This window comes from Coffea arabica, chromosome 1e (assembly GCF_036785885.1).
Source record: "Coffea arabica cultivar ET-39 chromosome 1e, Coffea Arabica ET-39 HiFi, whole genome shotgun sequence".
Classification (NCBI taxonomy): domain Eukaryota; kingdom Viridiplantae; phylum Streptophyta; class Magnoliopsida; order Gentianales; family Rubiaceae; genus Coffea; species Coffea arabica.
In genome coordinates, this window is record NC_092311.1 from 12,682,819 (window position 1) to 12,706,138 (window position 23,320).

A 23,320-nucleotide genomic window follows, 5' to 3' on the forward strand; every position below is an offset into this window, starting at 1 on the left:
GGACGAGAGAGTATTATGGATTAAAATTACTCAAACGGAGGGGCTACTCAACCATAATATTATTGTAGCAAACCATCGCTTTCTTTCTTTTTATTTTATTGGTTAGCCGTTCTAAGTCAGTTTGAATATTATCTGGGACAAAATCTGGTACCAAAAATTGGTCCGGAGTTGTATCCGTTTCTTCATGCCAGTTCAGTGAACCATTTACTAATTTATATTCACTTTTTGACCAGACTGAATAGTGTGACTTTTTGTTTTATCTAATGACCTGGTTGATTTGAGAAATGTGCCCCTATGTAGTAGCTAACAAATATGATAATACTAGGCTCTATATTTAAAACAGGGGATAATGATTGACCTCTTGATCCCACTTGTACAGGAGACAATATATTCAATTCCCAGAGATGATAGTTGCTTCCTCAAGGAAAGCAGAGGAATCACATTCACTAGCATGAAGAAGAGAACATGATTTTGCCTGTAAGTTTCGCGTACAGACTCTTTTTGCATAGCAGCTCCAGTGACTTTTTTTTTCCCTTCATAAAATTATTGCAAGTTGGGATTATGATTGATGATAACTTTGATTATTTTGTGGAGCTTAGTCTATAGATATGAAAAGCTTATCATTTCAGGTCGTGTTATTCGAGGTCAATGACTCCATTGTTGAACTTTGATAATAGGTTGAATGAAAAGCATAGATAGTTATGGATCACCAGTTCCTGAATTTGAATGGCTCTGGATCTGATGGGACTGTAGTATCCTCTTTGGAGCAATCTGAGTTAAATTTCCAATTACAGAAAGTGTGGGATCCTGTAAAGCGCTTTGGTTTCAATGATGGTATTGTTTTTGGAAGTCTTGATTCGGAACCTCTGGATCCTAGCAGTTTTGCTCCCTTTTTTAACGTGAGCACTGAGGTTGACTTTCCTGATGAACATGAGTGCTATCCTGTGCTCAAACACATTAACCAGATGCTCATGGAGGAGAATCTGGAAGAGCAACAACGCATGTCCACTGATCCATTAGCTCTCCAAGCTGCCGAGAAATCCTTGTACGAAATTCTTGGCAAGAACTATCCTCATTCGCCTCGTGCAACATTTGTAACAGCCCTTGAAAATAATGCACATACCCCAGATGTCTTCAGCGAAAGTTCAAGTAACCATGTCGCGAACTGCAGCGATAGTGGTAGCAATTCTGCTGCCTCATGGCCAATTCCTGAGGTCAGTGAGTTGTCTGGGAAACAAGGTCATCATCTGGTTAACTCTTGCAAGTCATCCTTCCACACCAATTCAGTCCAGTGCCTTCATATGCTGAAGAATTCGACTCTCTGTGGAAATGGGCAGGTGGCATCTCTCACAGATGAAAATCTTATTCCGAGTTTCTACAGTAATCATGAAACCATGATGCTATTTAAGAGAGGGCTAGAGGAAGGTAAAAAATTCCTTCCTTCAGGGAATCAATTAGTTGTTGATTTAGACAAGCACACGCTATCATTAAAACTGGAGCTTCTGGCCGAAAAAAAGAAAGATGAGGTGGAAAAATTGGATGAAATATCAGGAGGAAGGAAGCATCAAAATCAGGATGATGATGATTCACTCAGGGGAAGAAGCAACAAGCAATCTGCAACCAGTGAGGAAGAGGTGGAATTATCAGAACTACTTGACAGAGTACTGCTTCATGCTGATTCCAAAGGCCTAGAAGCGTATTCTGATGTTGATGTCGAACAACCAAATGGATCATTCAAGACCTTGTCTAGGAGTAAATTTCTTCATAGATCTCGTGTCGGAATGAGTCCAGAGAAAAGGCTGGGCGCCGAGGGTGAAGCTCTAGATCTCTTTGGATTGTTAATTAGTTGTGCACAGTTTGTTGCTGCTGATGATCACAGGACTGCAACTGAGAAATTGAAGCAAATTAGGCAGCATGCTTCTTGTCTTGGCGACCCACACCAGAGGCTAGCTTTTATACTTGTCAATGCTCTCGAGGCAAGGTTGGCAGGCACTGGAAGAGACCTGCATGTTGCCTTAACTTCCAAGCGAATTTCAACTGCCGACCAGTTGAAAGCCTACAGGGTGTATCTTTGTTCTCCATTACGGCCGACATTTTCATTCTTTGCAAATGAAATGATTCTGGAAGCAGCATCAAGAGCCACAATACTTCATATAGTTGATTTTGGCATCACATTTGGCTTCCAGTGGCCTACTCTCATTCAACAGTTATCTAACAGAGATGGCGGGCCTCCCATGCTCCGCATTACAGGAATAGACTTCCCCCAACCTGGTTTTAGGCCAGCAGAAAGCATACAGCAGACAGGTCACCGCTTGGCAAAATACTGTGAAAGGTTTAATGTACCGTTCGAGTACCAAGCAATAGCAACAAGAAATTGGGACAAAATCACAATTGAGGAGTTGAAACTTACAAGAAATGAAGTACTTGCAGTGGCCTGTCAGTTTGGCTTAAAGAACATATCTGATGACATGGTGGAGGGTGAATGTCCAAGGGATGCAGTTTTAAGCTTAATCAGGGCGATGAATCCAGATATTCTTGTAACAGATGTTCTTAGTGCACAACTCTCTGGTCCTTTCTTTCTCACTCGATTCCGGGATGCCCTTTCCTTTTTCTTCACCATGTTTGACGCTATTGATAACAATCTACCACGAAAAGATGCACAGCGGATGAAATTTGAACAAGAATTTCTAGGAACTCAATTGTTGAACATCGTTGCATGTGAGGGCTTAGCGCGGGTTGAGAGGTGCGAGACTTACAGAAAGTGGCATGCTCGTTATAACAGGGCTGGCTTCAGGCAACTTCCCTTGAATCAGGATCTGTTGAAGGAACTAAGAGGCAAAGTCAAAAAAGCCTACCACAAAGACTTCATGTTGGATGAAGACGGTTGTTGGATGCTTCAGGGATGGAAAGGGAAGATTATCAGTGCTTGCTCTTGCTGGATTCCTGCATAGAGTCTATCTGTTCCATGAACTTCCAGGTGCTTCTGTGGATGTATGGTAAAAACTTGAGTGGTAAAAGCTCTCAAGGTGTTTAGTGGTACAGGCCTGAGACTACCCTGTGATAATGAAATTTAGTTTTTTATTGTGACTTTTTCTTGATGAACTTGTCAATTGTAAATGTAAATGCCATGGAGCCACTGCTTAGTACTTTTAGAGGGCCTGTTGTGGACAGGATGTACAAGTGCATCATCTCACAATCACAAGCATGTTGTAAAAATTAAGAATATTTTGGCAAGAAAAATATTGTAAAGAAGAATAAGGAAAGAAATCTCCTTGCAAAGACAAAATTTCTATGGAAAAGAAATAGTATTTTCTTTTTCAAATAAGAAATATTTTGTTTTTTGTTCATCTTTACCCATTCACCTACACAATATTTCCTTGAGGGTTTCGTCTTGACTCTTTTTTTTTTTTTGGTAGTTTTTTTTCTTGGTTTTTATGAAATGTAAATCCAGTTATTTTCTTGTTAAAGTACTTCTATTATTTTTTCAAACGGCTCAAAAACACAAGGATTGTTTGTGCTACTAACTTTTTCTAAGTATTTCTTTCTATTCTTAGAAAGAATAGAACACTGATGTTTCACTTCTTATGTGGGATGTACATGTCGGACATGCCACATGAAAATAATCTTTTTTTTTTCAAGTTTTGAGAATGCAATTATTAATTCTAAATTTTGAACTTAGGAAAATTTCTATCTCGATAAATTTCCTTATGCACATATGGAATGTGCCTGTAAAAGAAGATTTACACTCCAATAATATTTTATTTATTCACGTATATTCCCTCAAAAATGTTTAGTCTCTACAACTCCATCTTGTTCCTTGAATTCCAGCTACGACTTTGACAATTTGAATTAAAATTTTGCAAGTTATGGTATATTGTTTATGCAAAATAAATGGAAATCAATCGGAACACTTTTTGGAGAGGAGATAAAAGATTCGGAATTGAGGAACATTCTTTGGTGAAAATTAAAGCTTCACAAGCAATGTCATTGGCTTAGAAAAATGGAGAAGGGAAAAAAATATGGACTTGACTTCTTGTAGAAGGACTTGGAGATTCTTTGTCAATGGCTTCGAGAGTTAGAAATGGATATCAAAATAATGATATGCTAATGATTCTGACCTTGATTTCCATTTGTATTCTAGAATGTCAACCTAAAACATCCTCGGAAAAATAATACCCTCATGAACACAATTCACTTCTAGCACATAAAAAATAATTAAATGGACGAAAAATTGGGTTATGAACGTTTGTACGTTATGGACTCTATAGGGTGTAGAAAAGCCGAAGTACATTGCATTTATATCGTTGATTAGTCCATTCGAGTTTTGTTTTGTTGTATTAAATTATGGGTATAATGAACTTTGACTCTGCAGCAATGTTATTGTGTTGGATTTAGAAACTTGCTATAAAAAATTGTGGAGTTGTTAGAGTAGAGCATTTTAGCCTACATAGGATTTTGAATTAGTCGGTTTGGTGTCAATTTGGGATAGTAAATTATTTGTGACAATTTTGTGAAAAAAATACTATAATATATATATTTTTTTATGTGATGTATATGAGATAAAAAAAGTAATTAAAAAATATATTGATGATACAAGCAAATCAGTGTATGTAAATAAGATGAAAATAATATGTAATTCAAACACAACATTTTTTCGAGTGTATTTTGTCTTTTGTGAGACAAGCTTTCAGTTCAAACTTTATGAAAACTTGTCTAAGTCAAGTTAGTGTGAAAGCATTAAATTAGTCATTGGCAAATGTCAAATCTTAGTCGAATTTTCATGGTAAATTTTTTTTTTTTTTTGAGAAATCTTGAAAATTATATAAAATGTATAGACATAACTAGGAGGTTATCGGCTGTGCTAAGCACAGCCTAGGCCCCCTATAATCTATTGTCATATAAAATAAGATTAACAGTAATGTTTGCGAAATAGCATTCTTAAAATTATAAATTACCAATCAAGTATGCAGCTAACAATATGAGACTAAACAAAACAAAAAAATCATTAGCATTGCAAAAGAGAAGAGAAGATGACAAAAGATTGGCAAGTAGTTTGACAAATAGCTTAACATCTTCAAGTGCAAGTTAGTCTTACAGAGACAAGAGATGACTTGCTAAATACTTAATATAAAGTGCAATCATAGGCTGCAATTACAAAAGATCACATATTGAGATCCATTAAGGTGCACAAAAGAACAAGTGGTTAATTGATCACAGCCAATGCCCATTGAGATTAATTGATTGCTGTCAAGAAGTAACCCTACGCACAAAAAAAAAACACAAAAGGGACATCCTCATGAAATACACAAAAATGAGTCCAACATCTAGTGAGGATTTATAAATTTTCAATATAAAAGGTTCAAGAAAACATGTCAGAAAACTAAACTTTCCAAGACACAACTAAGAGGATAAACACTTCATGATAACCAAAATTGAAACTTACATCTAATAGGCCATAAAAACAGATAAATAAATGAAAAAAAATCCAAAGCAGAGTATAAACTGTAATAATACATCTTCCCTAGCACACAGATGTAGTCTTATTGCAAAAAATCATTTTTTCATATTCCTTTTTAAATATCAATTAGAGATATGATTTATACATCTTAATATTTTTTCCCACACTGTAAAAATATAAGTTTTAACATATTTTTTCCAATAAGTCCTAGACAAATAAAAACCTAAGAAATTACTTTCTAAACACATAAGGCTCATAACTGGCATATTTGTTTTTATTTTTGTGCCATCAATTAAATCATCTCTTATCCAATCTCTATGTATTGTGAAAAATTTATCAATTTTTCATATCTCTTCCTGTCACTAATCCAAGGAATAAGGAGAGTGTTTATAAAATTAAATAAAGGCGATGCACTTATATATGCTTTGTAAATAATTAACCTAGCATTTAAACCCCTTCTCATTATGTTTATACTCTCATTAGACAAAAAATATCAATTTTGGTATTTATTTTCCCTTAAAGTATAAATAATTTTAAAAATTTATAAAAAGAATAAATAAGGTTGCATTCTAAATATTAACCTTGCATTTTAACGCTCAGGTAAGGACAAAAATATTAACCTTGCATTTGAATGCTCGGGTAAGGACAAAGTGTCTAGGTAGAGAATCTAATGACTTAGAACTTAGAATAATAATCATTTCCCAACTTTATTTTCACAAGAAAATGCTCAGTTTTTCAGTAGATTAAATTTGCTCATATTTAGCATTGTCATTATTTAAAAATTATTGGCAACTTAAGCATGCTAATTTCAAAACTCTAGCTTCAAAATAGAGTTTTAACATCTACAGGAGTACAAGGAAGAAAAGAGCAGGGACAAAAAATTATTAGAAGTACCGAGAATTTTTTGTCAGTATCATAGAGTAGGCAATTAAATAGCAAGAAAAATAGTCAAATAGTCAAAGCTACAGAAGTAAAGCTAAAATTGAATCACAAGCTCAAGACATACAAATTATTAAATATAATTCAACAATTGAATTTGACAATCAAAATTAAGGCTCAGATTATTAGTTAATAAAAGCTTTGCTAAAAGAAGAGCACAAGCATTTGAACTCAACAAATAGCCCTATAGATTCCAAATAAGAAAAATTACTCTTCTGTGACTCACTTATTTCTCCAATTAGCAGCAAGAATAAAACAAAACATTTTTGAATAACCTAACAGCTAAAAAGAAGCAAGAAATACCTATTACTCAATTGATGGTAGCAAGATTTGTTTTAATTTGTTGCCTCCTACAATAACAACAAAAATTCATTCAGATACTCACCAAATAAATGAAAAAGCATTCTTCTTTTGCATCGTTTATAGTTTAACGTAACCCATAGGCAGTAGTGGAGTTGTGGAAGCATGCACATTTTACGTGAGCAACAAGTGCCCATTTCCCATATGGCCTGCCACTGCCCCGAACCAAGGCTTTCCAGTCGTAGCAAACGGTGGCTTCTATCTTCCATCCGGGAGACTCCGGAAATTCCAGGCACCAGGAGATTCGAGTGGCCGCATCTGGGCCAGAACAGGCTGCAATTTCGACTACTCCAACGACGGACGAGCCTGTGAAACAGGCGACTGCAACGGGCGACTCGAATGCGCCGGGGTGATCGGCGTTCCTCCTGTGACGCTAGTAGAGTTTACGTTGCAGGTTGACAAGAGGCAGCCGAGTTTCTACGACGTAAGTATAGTGGATGGCTACAACCTCCCTGTTTCAGTGACCCCATATCCTACAGCACCAAAATGCTACATCGGAGGGTGCTTCTCAGATATAAAAAAGGAGTGCCCTGGGGAGCTAGCGGTCCTGAATGAGCTCGGAACTTTTTCTTAAGAGTTTGATATTATCAAGCCACCAAAAAAGAAGCAAAAAACAATCATGTTACGCTACACTCAGTTTTCAAAAAATAGGAAAAAATTGGAAAAGACCTTTAAGTTAACATAAGTTTTGAAACTTACCAGTGAATTCAATGCAGAGAAGAAGAAGAATCTGGACAGCAAGTTGAGTGACAATGTTGAACCACTTAGATTACTCTAAAATCCATCAAATGGCCAACATTTGATTCAAAATAAAGCTAATTTATTAGTTTTAGATATCAATAGAAACACAAATGAAGCAATTCTTTTGTTTAAAGAACCTTCTCAAGAGATCCAAAAAACACCATCTAGATTTATTGTTGCATTTGCAATCAACCTAAGAACCAATTATCCCAAGTTTCAGACAGACATTTCATCAAACATTTGATAGCCATGCCTATGAGATTTCACATATTCACTTGAAGGCAGTGTCATACTAAAACCATGTTTTGAGTTAATGAAGCAAATATAACATAAGCAATCATTGTAAGGGATCATAACATACCTGAGATAAGTGATAAGAAAGCATCAAAACAGGGAGTAATAATACTTGAAGTAGAACTGAATTTGTACGAGAATTTCGGAAGAACAAACTAAGCTACCGTTGGACTAATAAATGAAAAAAACAATGAACTTTGACAATTAAAAGTAAAGCTCCAATTTGTTTGTCAATGGCAGGCGAAGAAGAAGAGCACAACCATGGCTGCAAACTCAGTTGCAGTTCTGGAATAATATATACTCCAAAATGCCATCTGAGTTGCCTCGCCAAGATACAGCTTAAATCCAGTTAGTATCAAGCCTGAAATACAACTCACGGCAACAATATTGTATCATCACAGCCGAAAATGAGAACAAAATAAATTCACCTATTTCTGATCTTCATCTGTTGTGAAAATCCAACAAAAAAATCAACACTATATTCGAACAAAATTTAGATCCATTAAACCCTGGTAAGGAAATAAAAAGAAGAAAAAACAAATGTTCAAACCAAAAAGGAAATAACAAAAAATTGTACTTCCATATGAAATAGCACATACCGAATCAAGAGGGAAAAAAGCCAAAACCAGAGTGAACGAAGGTTAGAATGAGAGTGTGATTAGAGAAAGAGACGTGCAAATACAGATAAAAGGTACAGGCTAAGTGAATAGGATCCTACTTCTCAGCAGAACTGGAATAAGGGAAAAATCACATCCAAGCAGATATTTGTAATCGTAATCATACGGATGATGAAGGTTGAATAGAAAGCATAATTTGGGTGGAAAATTGAATACCAAAGCTGATCAGAATAGAATGGCATACCTAAAAAAAAATTCCCCATTTCACTCCTTTGAAGTACAACTATCACGTGAGGCTCCAACAATTCGGCAACATGAGACGAAATCGATACAGAAACGGGTTAATTGGATATCAGAGAAAGAGGGAAAAACGGCTAGTGTAAGCAAAGTAGTTCACCTGCACCCAATTCTCCTGCTCTGAAGTACAAAGGCCATGTGAATGATCAGCAAATCAAGCGGCTGCAGGAGTAGCAGCTGACCTGTTGGCTTAAAGAAGGAAGTCACAAAGAGATGAGATGGTGGGTTTGGTAGCATAGCCGGTTGGGATGGGACTTGCTCAGAATAGGTGTGCTGAATTTTGCTCAGAATAGGCGCGTGGTAGAGAGAGCAGGAAAAGGCTTCAATGCAATTTGAGGGGAAGACGGTGGAATGGCAAAAGAAGGAAAATAAATAGAAGACTTCGGTCGGTCAAGAGAAGCTTTGTAAGAAACACTTTACTTGCCATTTGTCAGATAATTAAGGAACCACGTGGCAAGAGGAAAGGAAAGCATTAAATCTGGCTGTTTTCTTATATACAAGACTAGGGGGTTATCGGCTGTGCTAAGCACAGCCTAGGCCCCCTATAATCTGTTAGCAAATAATAACCAATCAAGTATGTAGCTAAGAATATGAGACTAAACAAAACATCACCAATCATTAGTATTGCAACAGATAAAAGAAGATGACAAAAGGTTGACAAGTAGTTTCATAAATAGCTTAACATCTTCAAATATAAAGTGCAATCATAGGCTGCAATTACAAAAGATCACATATTGAGATCCATTAAGGTGCACAAAAGAACAATTTCTTAATGGATGTCAATATTAATGCAGCTGTAAAGTGTTTTAACATTAGCAAAATGAAGAATTCAAAAGGCTTCAAGGAAGTTCAGAGTTCATCGTCACGCTGCTTCTTCAATGGACTTCCAGGTGCATTGATGGACAGCAAGGTAGGTGTATTAGCTTCAGCAGAATCCAAACCAATTCCAGGAGGCACAGTTCCAAAAACCAAGGCCCTCTTTGCTGTTGTCACTGCAGGCGGCAGTTCATTTGCAGCAGTAGATGATTCAGCAATGGCATCAAGGATCTTTTTGGTTGATGGACTGAAAAATTCAGTCTTCTTGGTAGGCTGCAGGACAGTAGCTTGCTGGTCTGGAATTATTTCATTGGCTTCTGCAGTTGTGATGGCCATTGGAATGTGAGCTGATTCCTCAGCAGTGTATGCCTTGACAATATTATACTTGCCTTCCTTTTGGCCTTGATAATCTGACTCATAGTAGCGAATGAAACACACAATTGCATGCTTTCCAAGTGCAGATGCTAGTTCAGCAGAAAAGTTAAGCTCCTGAATTTTTTTTGTTTTAAAGTATAAATAATTAGCAATGATATTTAAATTCTGAGTAACTTCATGCTGTATAAATAGAACTGGATCCAGGCATAAGTTATGGAAGGAAACAAAACATATTATACCCAAGAGATTATGTTACTATCATAACACTTTTACGTGGAAAGAGCAGCATTGATACCAAAGAAAAGAAGCGTAAGAATCAGATTATTCGATAGTTATTACCATTAGAGCTCAATGAACTAAATAAGACTCTTTTTTTTTTTTTTTGTATTCGGGTAAAGGCCTAAGAAGGCTGAATTTTTTTGAGTTCATTTGGCGCATTAATATAGACCAGGAAAAACAACAAAGGAGAGATGTTCCAGGTGTTGTATGAACAGAAAGTCACTTGGTGAGAAGAAGGCAGAACTATTTGACTGATTATCTGGATGAAAACGAAATCTACCAAAGTGTGGTTTATTTTTAGCAGGGGTGGATGATCAGACAGCTGAGAAGCTATAAAATACTTGGGAGCTGGGACTGCCATTGATCTCCACTAAGTTCAAATTCGAGTGCAGTTGTTATAATCAGTTTTGAGTGGCATATATGTTAATTGGGCAAGCGTGTTCATACTCCTTAGTAGTTTTTTTTTTTTTCCTATGGTCTGGAGAGATTTAGGATAATTTTATAGCTAGATAAAAATGGTCAGATATTTAGGGGTGAGATGGATCCGCTCTGTCATGGTAAACAAATGTAGCTTCTGGGACCTTAGAATCTCTACCTAGTGCTTCTGGATATGGAGGAATATTCTTTAGCTCAGACATTTGTACAACTCCTGATTAGTTTCGATATTGGTGACGGGAAGAGCATCTCATTCTGGTTTGATAACTGGTTTCCTTGGTAAAGGCTATCTAGAAAATTAAGGCTATCTAAGCTATCCAGAGTGGTTGATTTGATACAAGAATTGGACTACTGGGAGAAGGTTTTGAGCTCAGGTGTGAGAGTGCAAACAGTGTTCCAACTCTAACTGCATTCTCATGTATAGGCAGGACTTTGTAAGGTGGAATGTGTTAAATTAGCCTCACACAACAGTAAGTATTTGACAGTTTGTGGCTTCAGTAACTAATAGAAAAGGCTACAAGCATGAAAGTTCAAATTAGCAGGCAAACCAACTGGCTGAGCATCACAGACAAAAAACAACCAAAAAAATGGAAAACAAAGATGAAAGTGGCAATTCCATATAGGAAATTATAATTGACAGCAGAAATATAGGCACATGAAGTTCATTGCAGCAGAAATATAGGCAGAAGATTGTTAGCTCACCTCAGTATGAGCTTCCCAGAATTGAAGTGCTGTAAATGGGATAAACTTTTCAGCATCAAGGCCAAAGATAACGGTATTTATGGAGCCCGTACCATCATCAACAGCAATCCCAACTCGGGTCCTATTACATATTGGAAATAAAATATTATATTCTAATTCATTACAAGAGAGGGAAAGTTAATTCGGTAATTACCTTGCTATAACTTTGCTCTCTTCTTTGCAAGATGAGCATCTCATAACCCATCCTACGTCAACATTGATAGACTTTTGGCAGTTCTCACATGCTTCAAACCAGAATTTTTGTTGTCCAGGGGACAAGCTGATTTTGCCGGTTATCCAAGCTGTTTTCACCTAATAGATGTTTTTGTGAACAGAAAGAAGAACATATGAGTTTTGCATTATTTTGGATGGGTAGAAGATATAAATCAGGTCATAAACGAAAAAAGAAGATACATCTTTGAGTGTGTTGAGTGCATTGGCTACACTGATGATGTCTTTAGAACTTGGAGGTGGCAGCAGCTTAGATGAATCTTTGTATGCCATTTGTTGTATCAATTCTGCAATTTCTTCTTTATTTGCATTATACCTATCCAAGAAATGAATGCAACGGACAATAATTTATCAAAAGGATCTAGAAAAGTTTAAGTAAAATGATCAAAGAACATGCGTACCAATCTTTGAGTGCATTTGCTTCAGAAGTGGGAGGATTAATCAGAAGGCCACTCCCAGGCTTGGTTGTCAGGGATAAGTCTAAGAGTAAAAGCAATAATTTTCATCAAGTAATAGAGCAATTTAAAAGACAGTGATAGGCTGAGTTATTGTAACTGGATGACTATCATTGAAGTATAAGCTGTTAAAAGTATATTAACTTCGCTTACAATTAAAAGTTGTGATTTTCAGCTTCATGCCAATGATAACGTTGGCATTCCCAATACTATTTGCAAGCTGTGTTCCCTGATTTTGTTCGAACTCATTCCAAAGAGTAAGAAGCATTGGCTTTTTCCTTTACAAAGAAGAGGAAAAACAGGGGAAAATGTGAATGGAACAATTTTATGCATTGAATAGGAATATGAAAAGTAAGGTCTATATAACTAACTCTTCATTCACAACAATGAAGTCTCTTGTTGTACACCCGTTATTCTGTTCCTTTGTCGCAAATGCAGTGACAACAACAGCTTGTAAATCTTAGTACAAACCAAAAGAGAAGAGGTTAGATGTGTTTGAATAGCTAAAGAAAATATGAAAATGAATTTATATTTCAATTAGTAAAGCATAGATATAACTTACTCTGAACATTCTCTGTGTCTGTGAACCTAAAAAGGTCTTCAAATTTGGTGAATTCAAAAGTGCATGGTAGCAGTGGTGGATTTGGTTCGACATACTCTTCAACTAATGTCTTGTTATGAAGCACCCATGAGAACTGATAGTCACTAACTTTATACTTTGCATCCTGTTTTTTGACAGTCCCACCAGTAATATAGTATCGCTTGAATGGTTGAAGCAGATTAGAAAAATAGCGAATGTCATTTCCATAAATGACAGCTGAAACCAGAGTCCCCTGTTCGTAGAAAGAACCAAGATGAGCAATATTAACCAAAAGGCTGAAGTAGAACACTTAAGGTAAGAAACATACAACAGCAAGTATCCAGGGGTTTTTTTTTTTTAAGGAGGAAGAGGGGGAAGAAAACATATAACAGCAATGTTTGAGTTGGAAGAAGCAAACCACTAAGAATAACCAGAGACATTTATGAAGCAAAATGGTAGAAAAATGAGAACAGAATTTGACAAGAGACTGCTATCAATTAATGTTATCAACAGACTGCCATGCTTTGCCTCAATTCTCTATAAAGGGAAAGAAAGTATTTCAGATACAGGGATATGTAACAGGAGAAAACGTGGGACTCTTCGAAAGAATCGAAGCAGAAAAAATCTAAACGCTTTCTGTATAGATACTTTAGCAGCTATTGGTCACGTTAGTAGCAGGATTTTTTTGAGATTCTTTTCCTTCTTGAAAATTTCAAGAAGTTCTCTGTACTTCGTAAGTCCAGAGGAGTAAAATTGGGAACAGGTAAACTTCTGTATTTTGTTTTAGTCATTGAACGCACATTGAGGCACTCAAATGCATCCAAGCTGTAACATTTTCAAATCACTATATATGATCTCCCATAGAGAAAGTTATACTGATTAGGCATATATCATTGGTTAATAACAAGTCTTGGAATATTATAGGGTAGAATCATGTAAGTTAAATCAGAATTTTACTATAGTCAATTGGCCTGAAATGAAATTGCACAGAGGATGATTAATGATCTGGACATGTTGATGATTTAGGAAATGTTAAATTGCCAAGATTAGTTTGAGCTTATATTACCTCAGAATCTGTTAACACGAGATGCTGAAATCTGATAGGCGGCGATCTGTTACTGGTTAACACGTGCGATTTCTCCACAACTTGCACAAGCACTGTCCACCTTCTCATCTTGTCGTTGACTTCATGCACTGATAGACATCTCCTTGCCATTGTTATCTATAATAATGAGAGAGACACATAATCAGTTTGTAAGTTAAAAGAGAAATTCTGGAACATTCAGGAAAATTGAAACTGAATCCTAAAACAACATATTTACTTGGCAGCTATGCGAGAAGTTTCAAGAACTTCTCTAAATACAATATTTTTTGTCTGGTCTGTTCTAGGCTTGTCAAAAAAGGGAGGTTTAATGAGCACTTTGACTTGAGAAGCAGTTCTTGCTCGTGATAATGCAACATAGAGCTGGCCATGGGAAAACACCGGTTCCTTCAAATAGATACCAACATAATCAAGTGTTTGTCCTTGAGCTTTGTTTATTGTCATGGCAAAGCACAAGCGAATTGGAAATTGAGTCCTTGTATATGGAATAGGATATTGTTCATCAGTTGGAGGTTGTAAGGGAATTCTATGGATGAAGACATCTTTTCCAGCAAAATCTCCTACAGCTATTTGAGCATGAATGACATATTTGCTCAAACTTTTACAAATTAATCTTGTTCCATTGCAAAGACCCTCAGTAGGGTCCAGGTTCCTAAGTAATATCACAGGAACACCAGGTTTCAAGATTAGCTTATAGGGTGGAAGGCCACTGGGAGATAAGGAGTTTAAAAAATCTTCATATTAAACTTGGTTATTTGGATTCAAAGCTCGGTCGAAACTCAGATATTCTACTGCTGTACCTGGAAATTTATCAATTAAGATATCATTCACTTCATCCACAAAATGATTCTTTGTAGTGAGGATTGCTCGATTTAATGGCAAGGCAGGATTTTCTGATCTATAATGGATGTGGGGATAAACCACATCTATCAGGTCATGAAGTGATGCATTTTGTGAACCGTTGCTAACCAAAATAGAAGAAGGCAGGTGTATGAGACTGTCATCTTCAGTTTGGTCAGTGCCATCACCAACCCTTAATAAGTAATCAGTGAATGAGGGATCAAATCGAGCCCTCATGTTTTGTGTGAGCTCTAATTTTTCAAGAGCTGGCCAGATAGGGGAATTAATCAAAGAAACAGCAATGGTTTCAGGTTGGCTTCCCTTACGAACTACTGGTAAGGTTTGCCTGAAATCACCCCCAAGAACAATTACTTTCCCACCAAAAATCTTATCTGAATTCATAAGATCTCTAAGAAAATCATTTAAAGCTTCAATCGCAGATCTCTTGCACATTGGAGCCTCATCCCAAATAATTAATTTGCATTCCTTAATCATACTTGCCAAACTGCTTTGCTTACTAATTTTGCATGCTCTACCCTGTGAGGTATCAATTGGTATTTTAAACCGAGAATGAGCAGTTCTACCTCCAGGTAGTATTGATGCAGCGATACCTGATGTGGCTGTCGCTAATGCTATATATCACTTTGATTTAATATCAGCTAACAACGCTCTATAAAGAAAAGATTTTCCAGTTCCACCAGGGCCATCAACAAAAAATGCACCACTCTTATTTTCATAAACTCTTTTAGATATAACTTCAAATGCATGCGTTTGGTTCAGATTAAGCAAAGAAATTGCATTTAAGTCCTCTTCAAGAACTTTTATGTTTTTTTCAGCCAATACATCTCTTGTTTGGTTGTCTACATCTGAGAATGAGAAATTATTAGGAAGTAAGCCAAACGAAGCTATATTTTTTCCCATTGACTGTAGAAAACCATTTATTTGCTCTAAAACTTTTCGTTTGATTTCTGTAGGAGACAAAGAAGTATTTCTCATGAAATCTTCGGACATGACAGCCTCAAATTTTGTCCATAGCTGTTTGGGGTCATTAGGACAGGAATAAACTAATAGCGTAGCAAAAAGGCGTCTCATTTCATAAGGCATATGAAAAAGAGACGCTTCTTGTAGGCAAATTTCCTGGCTATTATCATTCTCAAGAAGGCCACGTAAGAGAGCTGCTTCACGAAAGGTGGTAACTTGCACTCCATTGTGAGTCATTAAGTCTTCAAAAGACTTTGGAGCACGAACTTTAGACAAAAGAAGTCTAAGGTAATATCTTTCTCCCTCAGATGGATGAGCTGTATTTATTCGGCCTATAGAATCTCCCCTGTCTCTAATTTTCCAGCGTTTTTCTTTAGCTAACCAGACAAAATGGTCTGGAAATTGAGCGTATGTGCAATTTAGTTCTTGTGCAACTGAATCTGTTCTATTCATATAGAAAAATTCAGTCAACATTGTCTTCCTATTTCTTGGATTTTTGACTATGTTATTTAAATTCTCATGCTTCTTGAAGTGAATTGGCTGAAAATTTGGAAGATGCAATTGAAGGTGAATGATAGCTGGTTTAATTACTCCCATGGAAAAGCGAAATAGTCTCCAAACAGCTTCAGGCGGGGAAACCCACCGAGCTGCCTGGTATTGCTGAATTTCATCAATCTGATTGTTTGGATTATCAGAATTGATATGGAAACTGATTCGATCATGGCCTTTGCAGATATACTTGTAAATATATTTGACAGCCTGAATTGTTGAGCAGATCTCAACATTAATGTGGCAATTGAACTTAGCAAGTAAATATGCATTATGAGGAACAACCCATGTATTATCAAGTTTTTGTTTTCTGACTTTAATCTTAACACCATTGTTTCTTCTTCGGTATTGTGGATAGGAATCTAGTGTCTGAATTGTATGCTCAGAGTACTCTTTTGGATAAGAATTTTTACAGCAGCCATGCTTAGTCATGCAAACATTTGATGGGTTCAACACACCACAAGGACCGTGCATCATGTGTTTTTTAACCATTCTGTACAGGTGCGGATATTTTGTTTTATCTGGAATTTCTGCACTCACAATTTTATCATATTCATCAAGGATGAACATTTTGTGCTGAGGCTTTAAGATTAAAAGAAAATGAACATGTGGCAGGCCTCTTTTTTGAAATTCTATCACATATGTATAGGCTGCCACTTCTCCAAAAATATTTTTCTTCAAAAGTTCATTCTTTAATTCTTCTAGTTTAGCACGAAAGACCCTTACAACCAAATCTGGTCGATTTTGGGCTTCCTCTGTTGGCAATAAATGTTCTTTTATTTCCGGCCAATTGGGATTGCAAGTCATGGTCAAGAATATATCCGGCTTACCAAATTTTTGGACCAAAGTCATTGCATCTATGTATTTTCTTCTCATATTTCTTGGTCCTCCAATAAAGCTAGCTGGTAAAAATACTCTTTGACCGACATTTGCTGCCCGGACTTCACCAGTACCTATTGAGTCTACTATACCTTGTAAGAATTCTTTTCTAAATTCTTCTTGCTGGGTTCTCAAATAATCTAATCTTTGTGATTCAAGTTTAACATACATATCAACAACATATTGCTGAAATAGCCTACCAAAGTGCAGTAAGAAAGATTCATCATCATTTCTCATTTGCAATTTATAGGCATAGTATTCACGGATGGAAACGAAATCAGGATCGCCGTCTATTCCTGCCATTACTGGTTGAAGGAATTTAGAAAAAAGGTTAATGAGGCTGGTATGCTAAAATTAATAGAATACAGGTGGAAAAGATTTATTCTACTTACAGTCTTGTTCCATTTGTATTAACTCTTCAGCAGTAGAAGCATTCATTGGAGAAATAGAAATTTGAGCATCCCTTTTCCTAGTCTTTTTTTTGTGCACCTTTTTCCCGTGTTTTTTAATCCCTTGATGCCAACCAGCTTCACCAAAAGGAAGCAAAAGAGGGTACTGGAGAGGGTCATAACAGCCATAGTAATATTGGATATTGTGTGAATGGCCACCATGGGTGTACACTCGAATATCTCGACGGCTTGTTTCTCCATTTTCTTCTCCTTCTACCCATAAAGCAGCAACTTGGGACACTGTAGGCTTATTGAATACTCTTTGGTCTAAACCAGGGTGTGTTCGTAAAACAATGCGATAAGTATCAAGGTTATGAACTTCTCTCAAGCCGCGAAAGAATCTAGCATAGGGATTTTGCTGCATGAGATTCATGGTTTTTTGGAGAATACTCTCAGTTAATCTTGGGTAGGCATCTAATCGATTTGCTAATTCATTTTCACTGTCATGAAAATAGAATTGCAAATTTTTTGAGGTCTCTAAATCATTGATGAAATGATAGACCTGACCTTGCACTTTAAAAGTATAAATGCCCTTATTTCTCTTAGCCAAATCTTTATCACATTTTACTCCAAAGGAAGTGAAAGCAAATGTGTTATTAATTGTTCTAATACAGGTTCTAAACAGTTGAGCTTCCTCAGATGTTGACATCAGAAGTTCTTTTAGAACAGTTGGGATTGAATTGCTAGCTAAAATAACATCCCCATTAGAACAACAAAAATTTGCTGTTTCATGAGCAAATTTTTTTGCACTACAATGGGGACAGTTGCGTTGGCGAGGAAGCAGATCAGCAGCAGTAGGAATGTGGTTTAAGACCTCCCGACCTATTTTTGGCGTTCTTGCTATAATCGACAAGGAAAAGATATCTAGTTATTCATTTTGTGTAATGCAGGGAAGTAGAAATTAGCAAACTGAAGCTAGTAAGACATTGAAAAGTTCACAAAACCTGCACGCTTTCTCTTAGGCTTTACTTGGTTTGATTGGAGTATGGCTCTATCTATTCCTTCAGTGTTTGCTACTGAAACTGGATAGAATATGGTATAAGTTAAACAAAAGCGCTAAGGGGTGTAGTGGGTTAAAAGTCTATGTTTATGGGAAAGGTTTATCTAAGGTTAAAGTTTTTTCATGGTAGACTAAAGGGTTGGAAAACACTGTTTGTAAAAGTATGATGATTCCAGTAGCTAAGTGAATTGTTCTAAATGTGAAAAGGTCATGAAAATTGTATAAAATTAATTTTATAGTTTAGAGAATGATAAGTTAGAGTAATTGATTTAATTTTAAGATTGAAGGCATAGGAAGCTGGAATTTATAAAAAAGGCTTTAAAAGACAAAACGAGTTTAAAATAAAATCACATAATATTTTTAATGTTACAGACCTATTTTGGTTGACAGTGAATAGAAGGCATATACTTTTTACAAAAGCTTAAAATGGCTAACTTGGAAAATATGCAGAAATTAGTGAAAATAATGATATGAAAAGAATACTGGTATGAAACTGTATGAGCTTAACTGTTCGATGACCTGTTAAAATACGGGCATGAAAAAAGTACTGGTATGAAACTGTTCGGTGAGCTTAACTGTATGAAAGTTCAGTTAAAATAGGGATTCAGGCAAGCACCTGTGGATTCATATTGAATTGATTTTGATTGCACAGTATCCACTGCAATATATCAAGTTCTAATGTAGGATGATCCTCTTTGTTATAGGCTATACTGGAAGGCTCAAGTGGTGCAAATATAAATGGCATATTCATGGATGCTTCTGTGTCATTTGAATTGGTTGGCAGGATAGAATGGACATTCGGGCGGCTAAGAAGAAACGGCTGATTTGATTCCAACGATATGGAGTGAAGCAAGCCATCTTTCTGGGTTTTTTTGCTTCTATATCCCATATTTTTTTCGCTTCCATTATTTCTTATAGCAAGAAATTGATTGTGTAGAAATGGAAGTGATCTACTCATAGATAGTTGGCTGTCATTGGGACCTATAGGAAGCAAGTGAGGAACATTAATTACATTTGAGGGTCCCGAGGCACGAAGCCGCGACAGCCTATCTAATCGTTTTTGCCTCCATCTTTGAATAGCTTGTTTTCTATAACTAACTTTATCCATATTTTTGAGTCACCTCAAATGGAGGAATACCGGTAGCATTCTCAGAAGGCTCGTTTGTGACAAAATATATAAGAAAAGAAGGATGCTAGTCCATCAAGGCAGACAGGATAAAATAGCTAATGGAACTTCTCTAATGTAATGGCTGATTATCAGATATCTCGATGACAATTTAGTCAATCATATAATTGTTCTATATTATATGATTGTTTATATACTCTTGTGCAAACAATATCAGACAATCAAATAAACAGAAAGCAACCACAGAATAAATGTAAAACCAACTGGACATACGACTAAGCAGAGGTGAAAGGCACTGAGTATATAGAGGCATCAAAGTCTAATAGCAAAAGTATAAAAAAACATGAGCTAAGGAGACAATACAGCTAAGAACAGGTTTTTTTGTGTAAAAGTCAGGCTGAAGCATTAGGCATACCTGGTAACAGCAACGATAAATCAGATAGGGAAATGCAAAAAGCTTTGCGCCTAGGATGAGGTGTAGACTATCCAAGCAACAAAACACAGGGAAAAAGAAATATCAGGGAAAGAGCATAGACAAAAGGGGGGGAAAGAAAAACAGTAAATGATAATGCTTGCATTAGTTTGCTATATGAGCTGTTGACCTATAAAGTTGTAATCAATTTAGATACATTAAGATGTTCCAAGTATGGGTTATAAGTTCATGATGCCTGGGAATTGGGATTAGCATCCATTACTGTAATCTATTTAAATTGCTGATAAAATGATAATTGTCCATGGCCTATATTAAGTGGTAATTCTGGAGAGGAGAAAAAAGATAAGTTACTAAAGGAATATGGAAAATAAGAACAGAAAACAAATACAGAGCTGCTTCAAAGTTAAATAAGGTATCAATTAATGAAGTTCAGTTATAAAGATAAGAAAATGTACTCTACTCTCCAAGGCACAGAATCAAGTTTGAAAAGGACATTAAAGTATGTTCATTATACCAAAGGACATCAAAATCAGAAATGAGTATTGCAGCTTTATGACCTTAAGAAATCCATTTAGTCCACAAAAACAAGACCGACTCTCATAAATGGCACTTTCACCTTTGTCAAATACATGAATGATTAAAAGCAGCCAACTCCTCAATCCAAGAACTACATCCTACTGGAATTTGTTGCCTTCCTGATTCAGCTCGAATGGTAGTCAAATTAATGCTATTAGGGGACCCAATGATACACCTAGATAAGATTAGCATATAAATTTACACATACTTCTGCAATTTCAAGCCAAAAAATAGTCTGTATATACTTGGGATAAAACAGGCATAATAACCTAAGGTGTTCAACTGATAGCCATATAAATGAGTGAATGAGCTTTGAGTAAAAAGACTACAATGAATAACAGACGAAGAATGGGCTACATACAATATCCTTAAAAAATAACCATTGAGCTTTTCATTGAACCAGACAAGTGTAGCTTAAACGAAACAGCAAGCAAGGAACACACTAAGTAAGCAATTAGAAACAAGAAGTACAAAGTCTTAAGCTGCTTAACCAATAGGCATTTAGATCAGTAATAAAAAAAGGCTGGTCAGCTTAATGTTATCTTAAAAATAGATAAGCACTCCCATTCCTGATTTAGAACAACAACAGGTCACATATATCAGACATGTATATTGTAAGAAAAACTAACTTAGAGTCTGTATAGCTTCATTGTGATTAAAGACCAAAGCATCAGTACCAGGAGGTTCGAAATGACTTTGGTGGATAAAATCTGTTATTGATGTCCATCACTACAATCTTTTTTCTAGTGTGTATATAGCAATTTGACTATTTGATAGAACACCCATTATATGCAAACCAATAGGACAGCTCAGTTACTTAGAATAACATCAGCAAATGGGTGAACAGCTTTTAATTCTGAGCAAAAAATTGTTATTTAGTCTATCCTAGGCATGAGATACCAACCAAAAAAAAAATCTAAGCTTGAGATAATCAAGCTGTCATAGACATATTGAATGCCTATTGTCTAATATGACTTGACATTTTCGAGAGCTTTTGCTTACTTTAGCTACCTGAAGATCATACATTAGAGTCAAGCTGAAATCTTAGCTAAAATTTTAGTAACAGGCATTCAATATGTCTATGACAGCTTCATTTGGTAAAATTTTAATGGCACTAATTTCTGCATAATTTCCAAGTTAACCATTTTAAGCTTTTGTAAAAGTATATGCCTTCTATTCACTGTCAACCAAAATAGGTCTGTAACATTAAAAAGATTATGCGATTTTATTTTAAACTCGTTTTGTCTTTTAAAGCCTTTCTTATAAATTCCAGCTTCCTATGGCTTCAATCTTAAAATTAAATAAATTACTCTAACTTATCATCCTTTAAACTATATGCCATTCACAGTTTAAGGCCAGAATATGATAAAGATAGCATAGAATCAACTATTCCACACACCCTATAATGCATCCTTTACAACCCAATATTCATTGTTTAAACTGGTACTCAGCAATAATTTTGTTAGGCCATGTCTATAAGAAAGTTTTTTAATCAAATATTTCAAATTAACAAAATCACCTGCTCAAATAAGCAATCGTTTGTTTCATAAAGGATAAGACAAAACAAATAGCACCAATAAACTTAAAATAAATGAAGCAGAAACTGAAGAAAAACTACAAAAAAAGAAAAGGGAAAGGTGAAATTTCACTTATGAAAATATAGGCACTCAAAAAAAGAAAAGCTGTGGATAGATTGAAGGAAGACAGCAAACTGACCTTCAAGTTAAAAGGTTGGTCGAAGGAACCGCAGCAAAAGGAACCTATCAATTGAAACATATATCTGTATATTAGAATTTATTAATCTGAGAACCATTCATAAGAGGAAAATTTGGGGGGAAAAAGGGGGAGTTTTTTTCTCACCAGAGAGGCTCCAAAGAACAAGGTGTAAAGGCTCGGAGGATTTTGATTGCAGCTCACAAAGCAGAGGAGGCAGCACGATGCACTGTTAAATACGTGCATCCCATTTCGTCAGCCGCTGGAAAAGGCACAGGCTAAGTGGATAGGAACGCTACTTCGCAGCATAACTGGAATAAGGGAAAAATCACATCCAAGCAGATAATTGTAATCGTAATCATACGGATGATGAAGGTTGAATAGAAAGCATAATTTAGGCGGAAAATTGAACACCAAAGCTGATCAAAATAGAATGGCATACCTAACAAAAAGTTCCCCATTTCACTCCTCGGAAGTACAACTATCACGTGGGGCTCCAAGAATTCGGCAACATGAGACGGAATTGATACAGAAATGGGTTAATTGGATATCAGAGAAAGAGGGAAAAACAGCTAGTGTAAGCAAAGCAGTTGACCTGCACCCAATTCTTTTGCTCTGAAGTACAAAGACCATGTGAACGGTCAGCAAATGAAGCGGCTGCAGGAGTAGCAGCTGACCTGCTGGCTTAAAGAAGGAAGCCACAAAACCCATCGCTCAAATCATGGAAAATCCAAACTTTTTGCGGCTGGAATTGGGGATTGCTCAGGACAGATGCGCCGAATTTGTGCTAAGAATAGCCGTGCGGCAGAGGAAAGGGAGGAAATGGGTTCAACGGCAATTTGGGAAAGAGATGCTGGGTTTGGTAGCATAGCTGGTTGGGACTGGAGTTGCTCAGAATAGGTAGGCTGAATTTTGCACAGAATAGGCTTCGATGCAATTCGAGGGGTCTTCAATGCAATTTGAGGGGAATGCAATTTGACGGGAAAACGGGGCAATAGCAAAAGAAGGAAAACAAATAGAAGACTAAACAACTTGCCACTTGTCAGATACATAA

At 36.2% G+C, this 23,320-nt stretch overlaps 4 protein-coding genes and 1 long non-coding RNA gene across 8 annotated transcripts; 1 reads left to right on the plus strand and 4 right to left on the minus strand.

Moving 5' to 3' along the window:
- The first annotated feature begins 344 nt into the window (after positions 1 to 344).
- On the plus strand, positions 345 to 3,240 carry LOC113700921 (scarecrow-like protein 14). Its single transcript, XM_027221351.2, has 2 exons — positions 345 to 477; positions 678 to 3,240. The coding sequence occupies exon 2, from the start codon at positions 702 to 704 to the stop codon at positions 2,949 to 2,951; it is 2,250 nt and encodes a 749-aa protein (XP_027077152.1). The 5' UTR covers positions 345 to 477; positions 678 to 701; the 3' UTR covers positions 2,952 to 3,240.
- Positions 3,241 to 4,985: 1,745 nt separating this feature from the next.
- LOC140008654 (uncharacterized) lies at positions 4,986 to 9,069 on the minus strand. Of its 3 annotated transcripts, none has more exons than XR_011816123.1 (3): positions 8,654 to 9,069; positions 6,783 to 8,153; positions 4,986 to 5,260 (listed from the first exon to the last, which is right to left on the minus strand). It is a non-coding gene; the product is annotated as an uncharacterized lncRNA (long non-coding RNA). The 3 variants fall into 3 exon arrangements; XR_011816122.1 differs by having other exon boundaries at positions 6,701 to 8,153; XR_011816121.1 differs by lacking the exon at positions 4,986 to 5,260 and having other exon boundaries at positions 6,494 to 8,153.
- Positions 9,070 to 9,303: 234 nt separating this feature from the next.
- Positions 9,304 to 23,263, minus strand: LOC113691766 (replication protein A 70 kDa DNA-binding subunit B). Of its 2 annotated transcripts, XM_072053504.1 has the most exons (14): positions 22,709 to 23,263; positions 22,414 to 22,577; positions 22,270 to 22,313; positions 20,594 to 20,728; positions 19,960 to 20,026; positions 13,685 to 13,840; positions 12,601 to 12,871; positions 12,410 to 12,497; positions 12,192 to 12,316; positions 11,985 to 12,063; positions 11,767 to 11,899; positions 11,507 to 11,664; positions 11,314 to 11,434; positions 9,304 to 10,011 (listed from the first exon to the last, which is right to left on the minus strand). In XM_072053504.1, exons 6-14 carry the CDS (start codon positions 13,832 to 13,834, stop codon positions 9,556 to 9,558), a joined length of 1,581 nt encoding a protein of 526 aa, XP_071909605.1. In that variant the 5' UTR covers positions 13,835 to 13,840; positions 19,960 to 20,026; positions 20,594 to 20,728; positions 22,270 to 22,313; positions 22,414 to 22,577; positions 22,709 to 23,263; the 3' UTR covers positions 9,304 to 9,555. The 2 variants fall into 2 exon arrangements, with proteins under 2 accessions (XP_071909605.1, XP_027065865.2); XM_027210064.2 differs by lacking the exon at positions 20,594 to 20,728.
- On the minus strand, positions 13,937 to 15,013 carry LOC113691776 (uncharacterized). The gene is made up of 2 exons (XM_027210076.1): positions 14,521 to 15,013; positions 13,937 to 14,454 (listed from the first exon to the last, which is right to left on the minus strand). Exons 1-2 carry the CDS (start codon positions 15,011 to 15,013, stop codon positions 13,937 to 13,939), a joined length of 1,011 nt encoding a protein of 336 aa, XP_027065877.1.
- On the minus strand, positions 15,200 to 17,272 carry LOC113691786 (uncharacterized). Its single transcript, XM_027210086.1, has one exon. The coding sequence runs from the start codon at positions 17,270 to 17,272 to the stop codon at positions 15,200 to 15,202; it is 2,073 nt and encodes a 690-aa protein (XP_027065887.1).
- Positions 23,264 to 23,320: the final 57 nt, after the last annotated feature.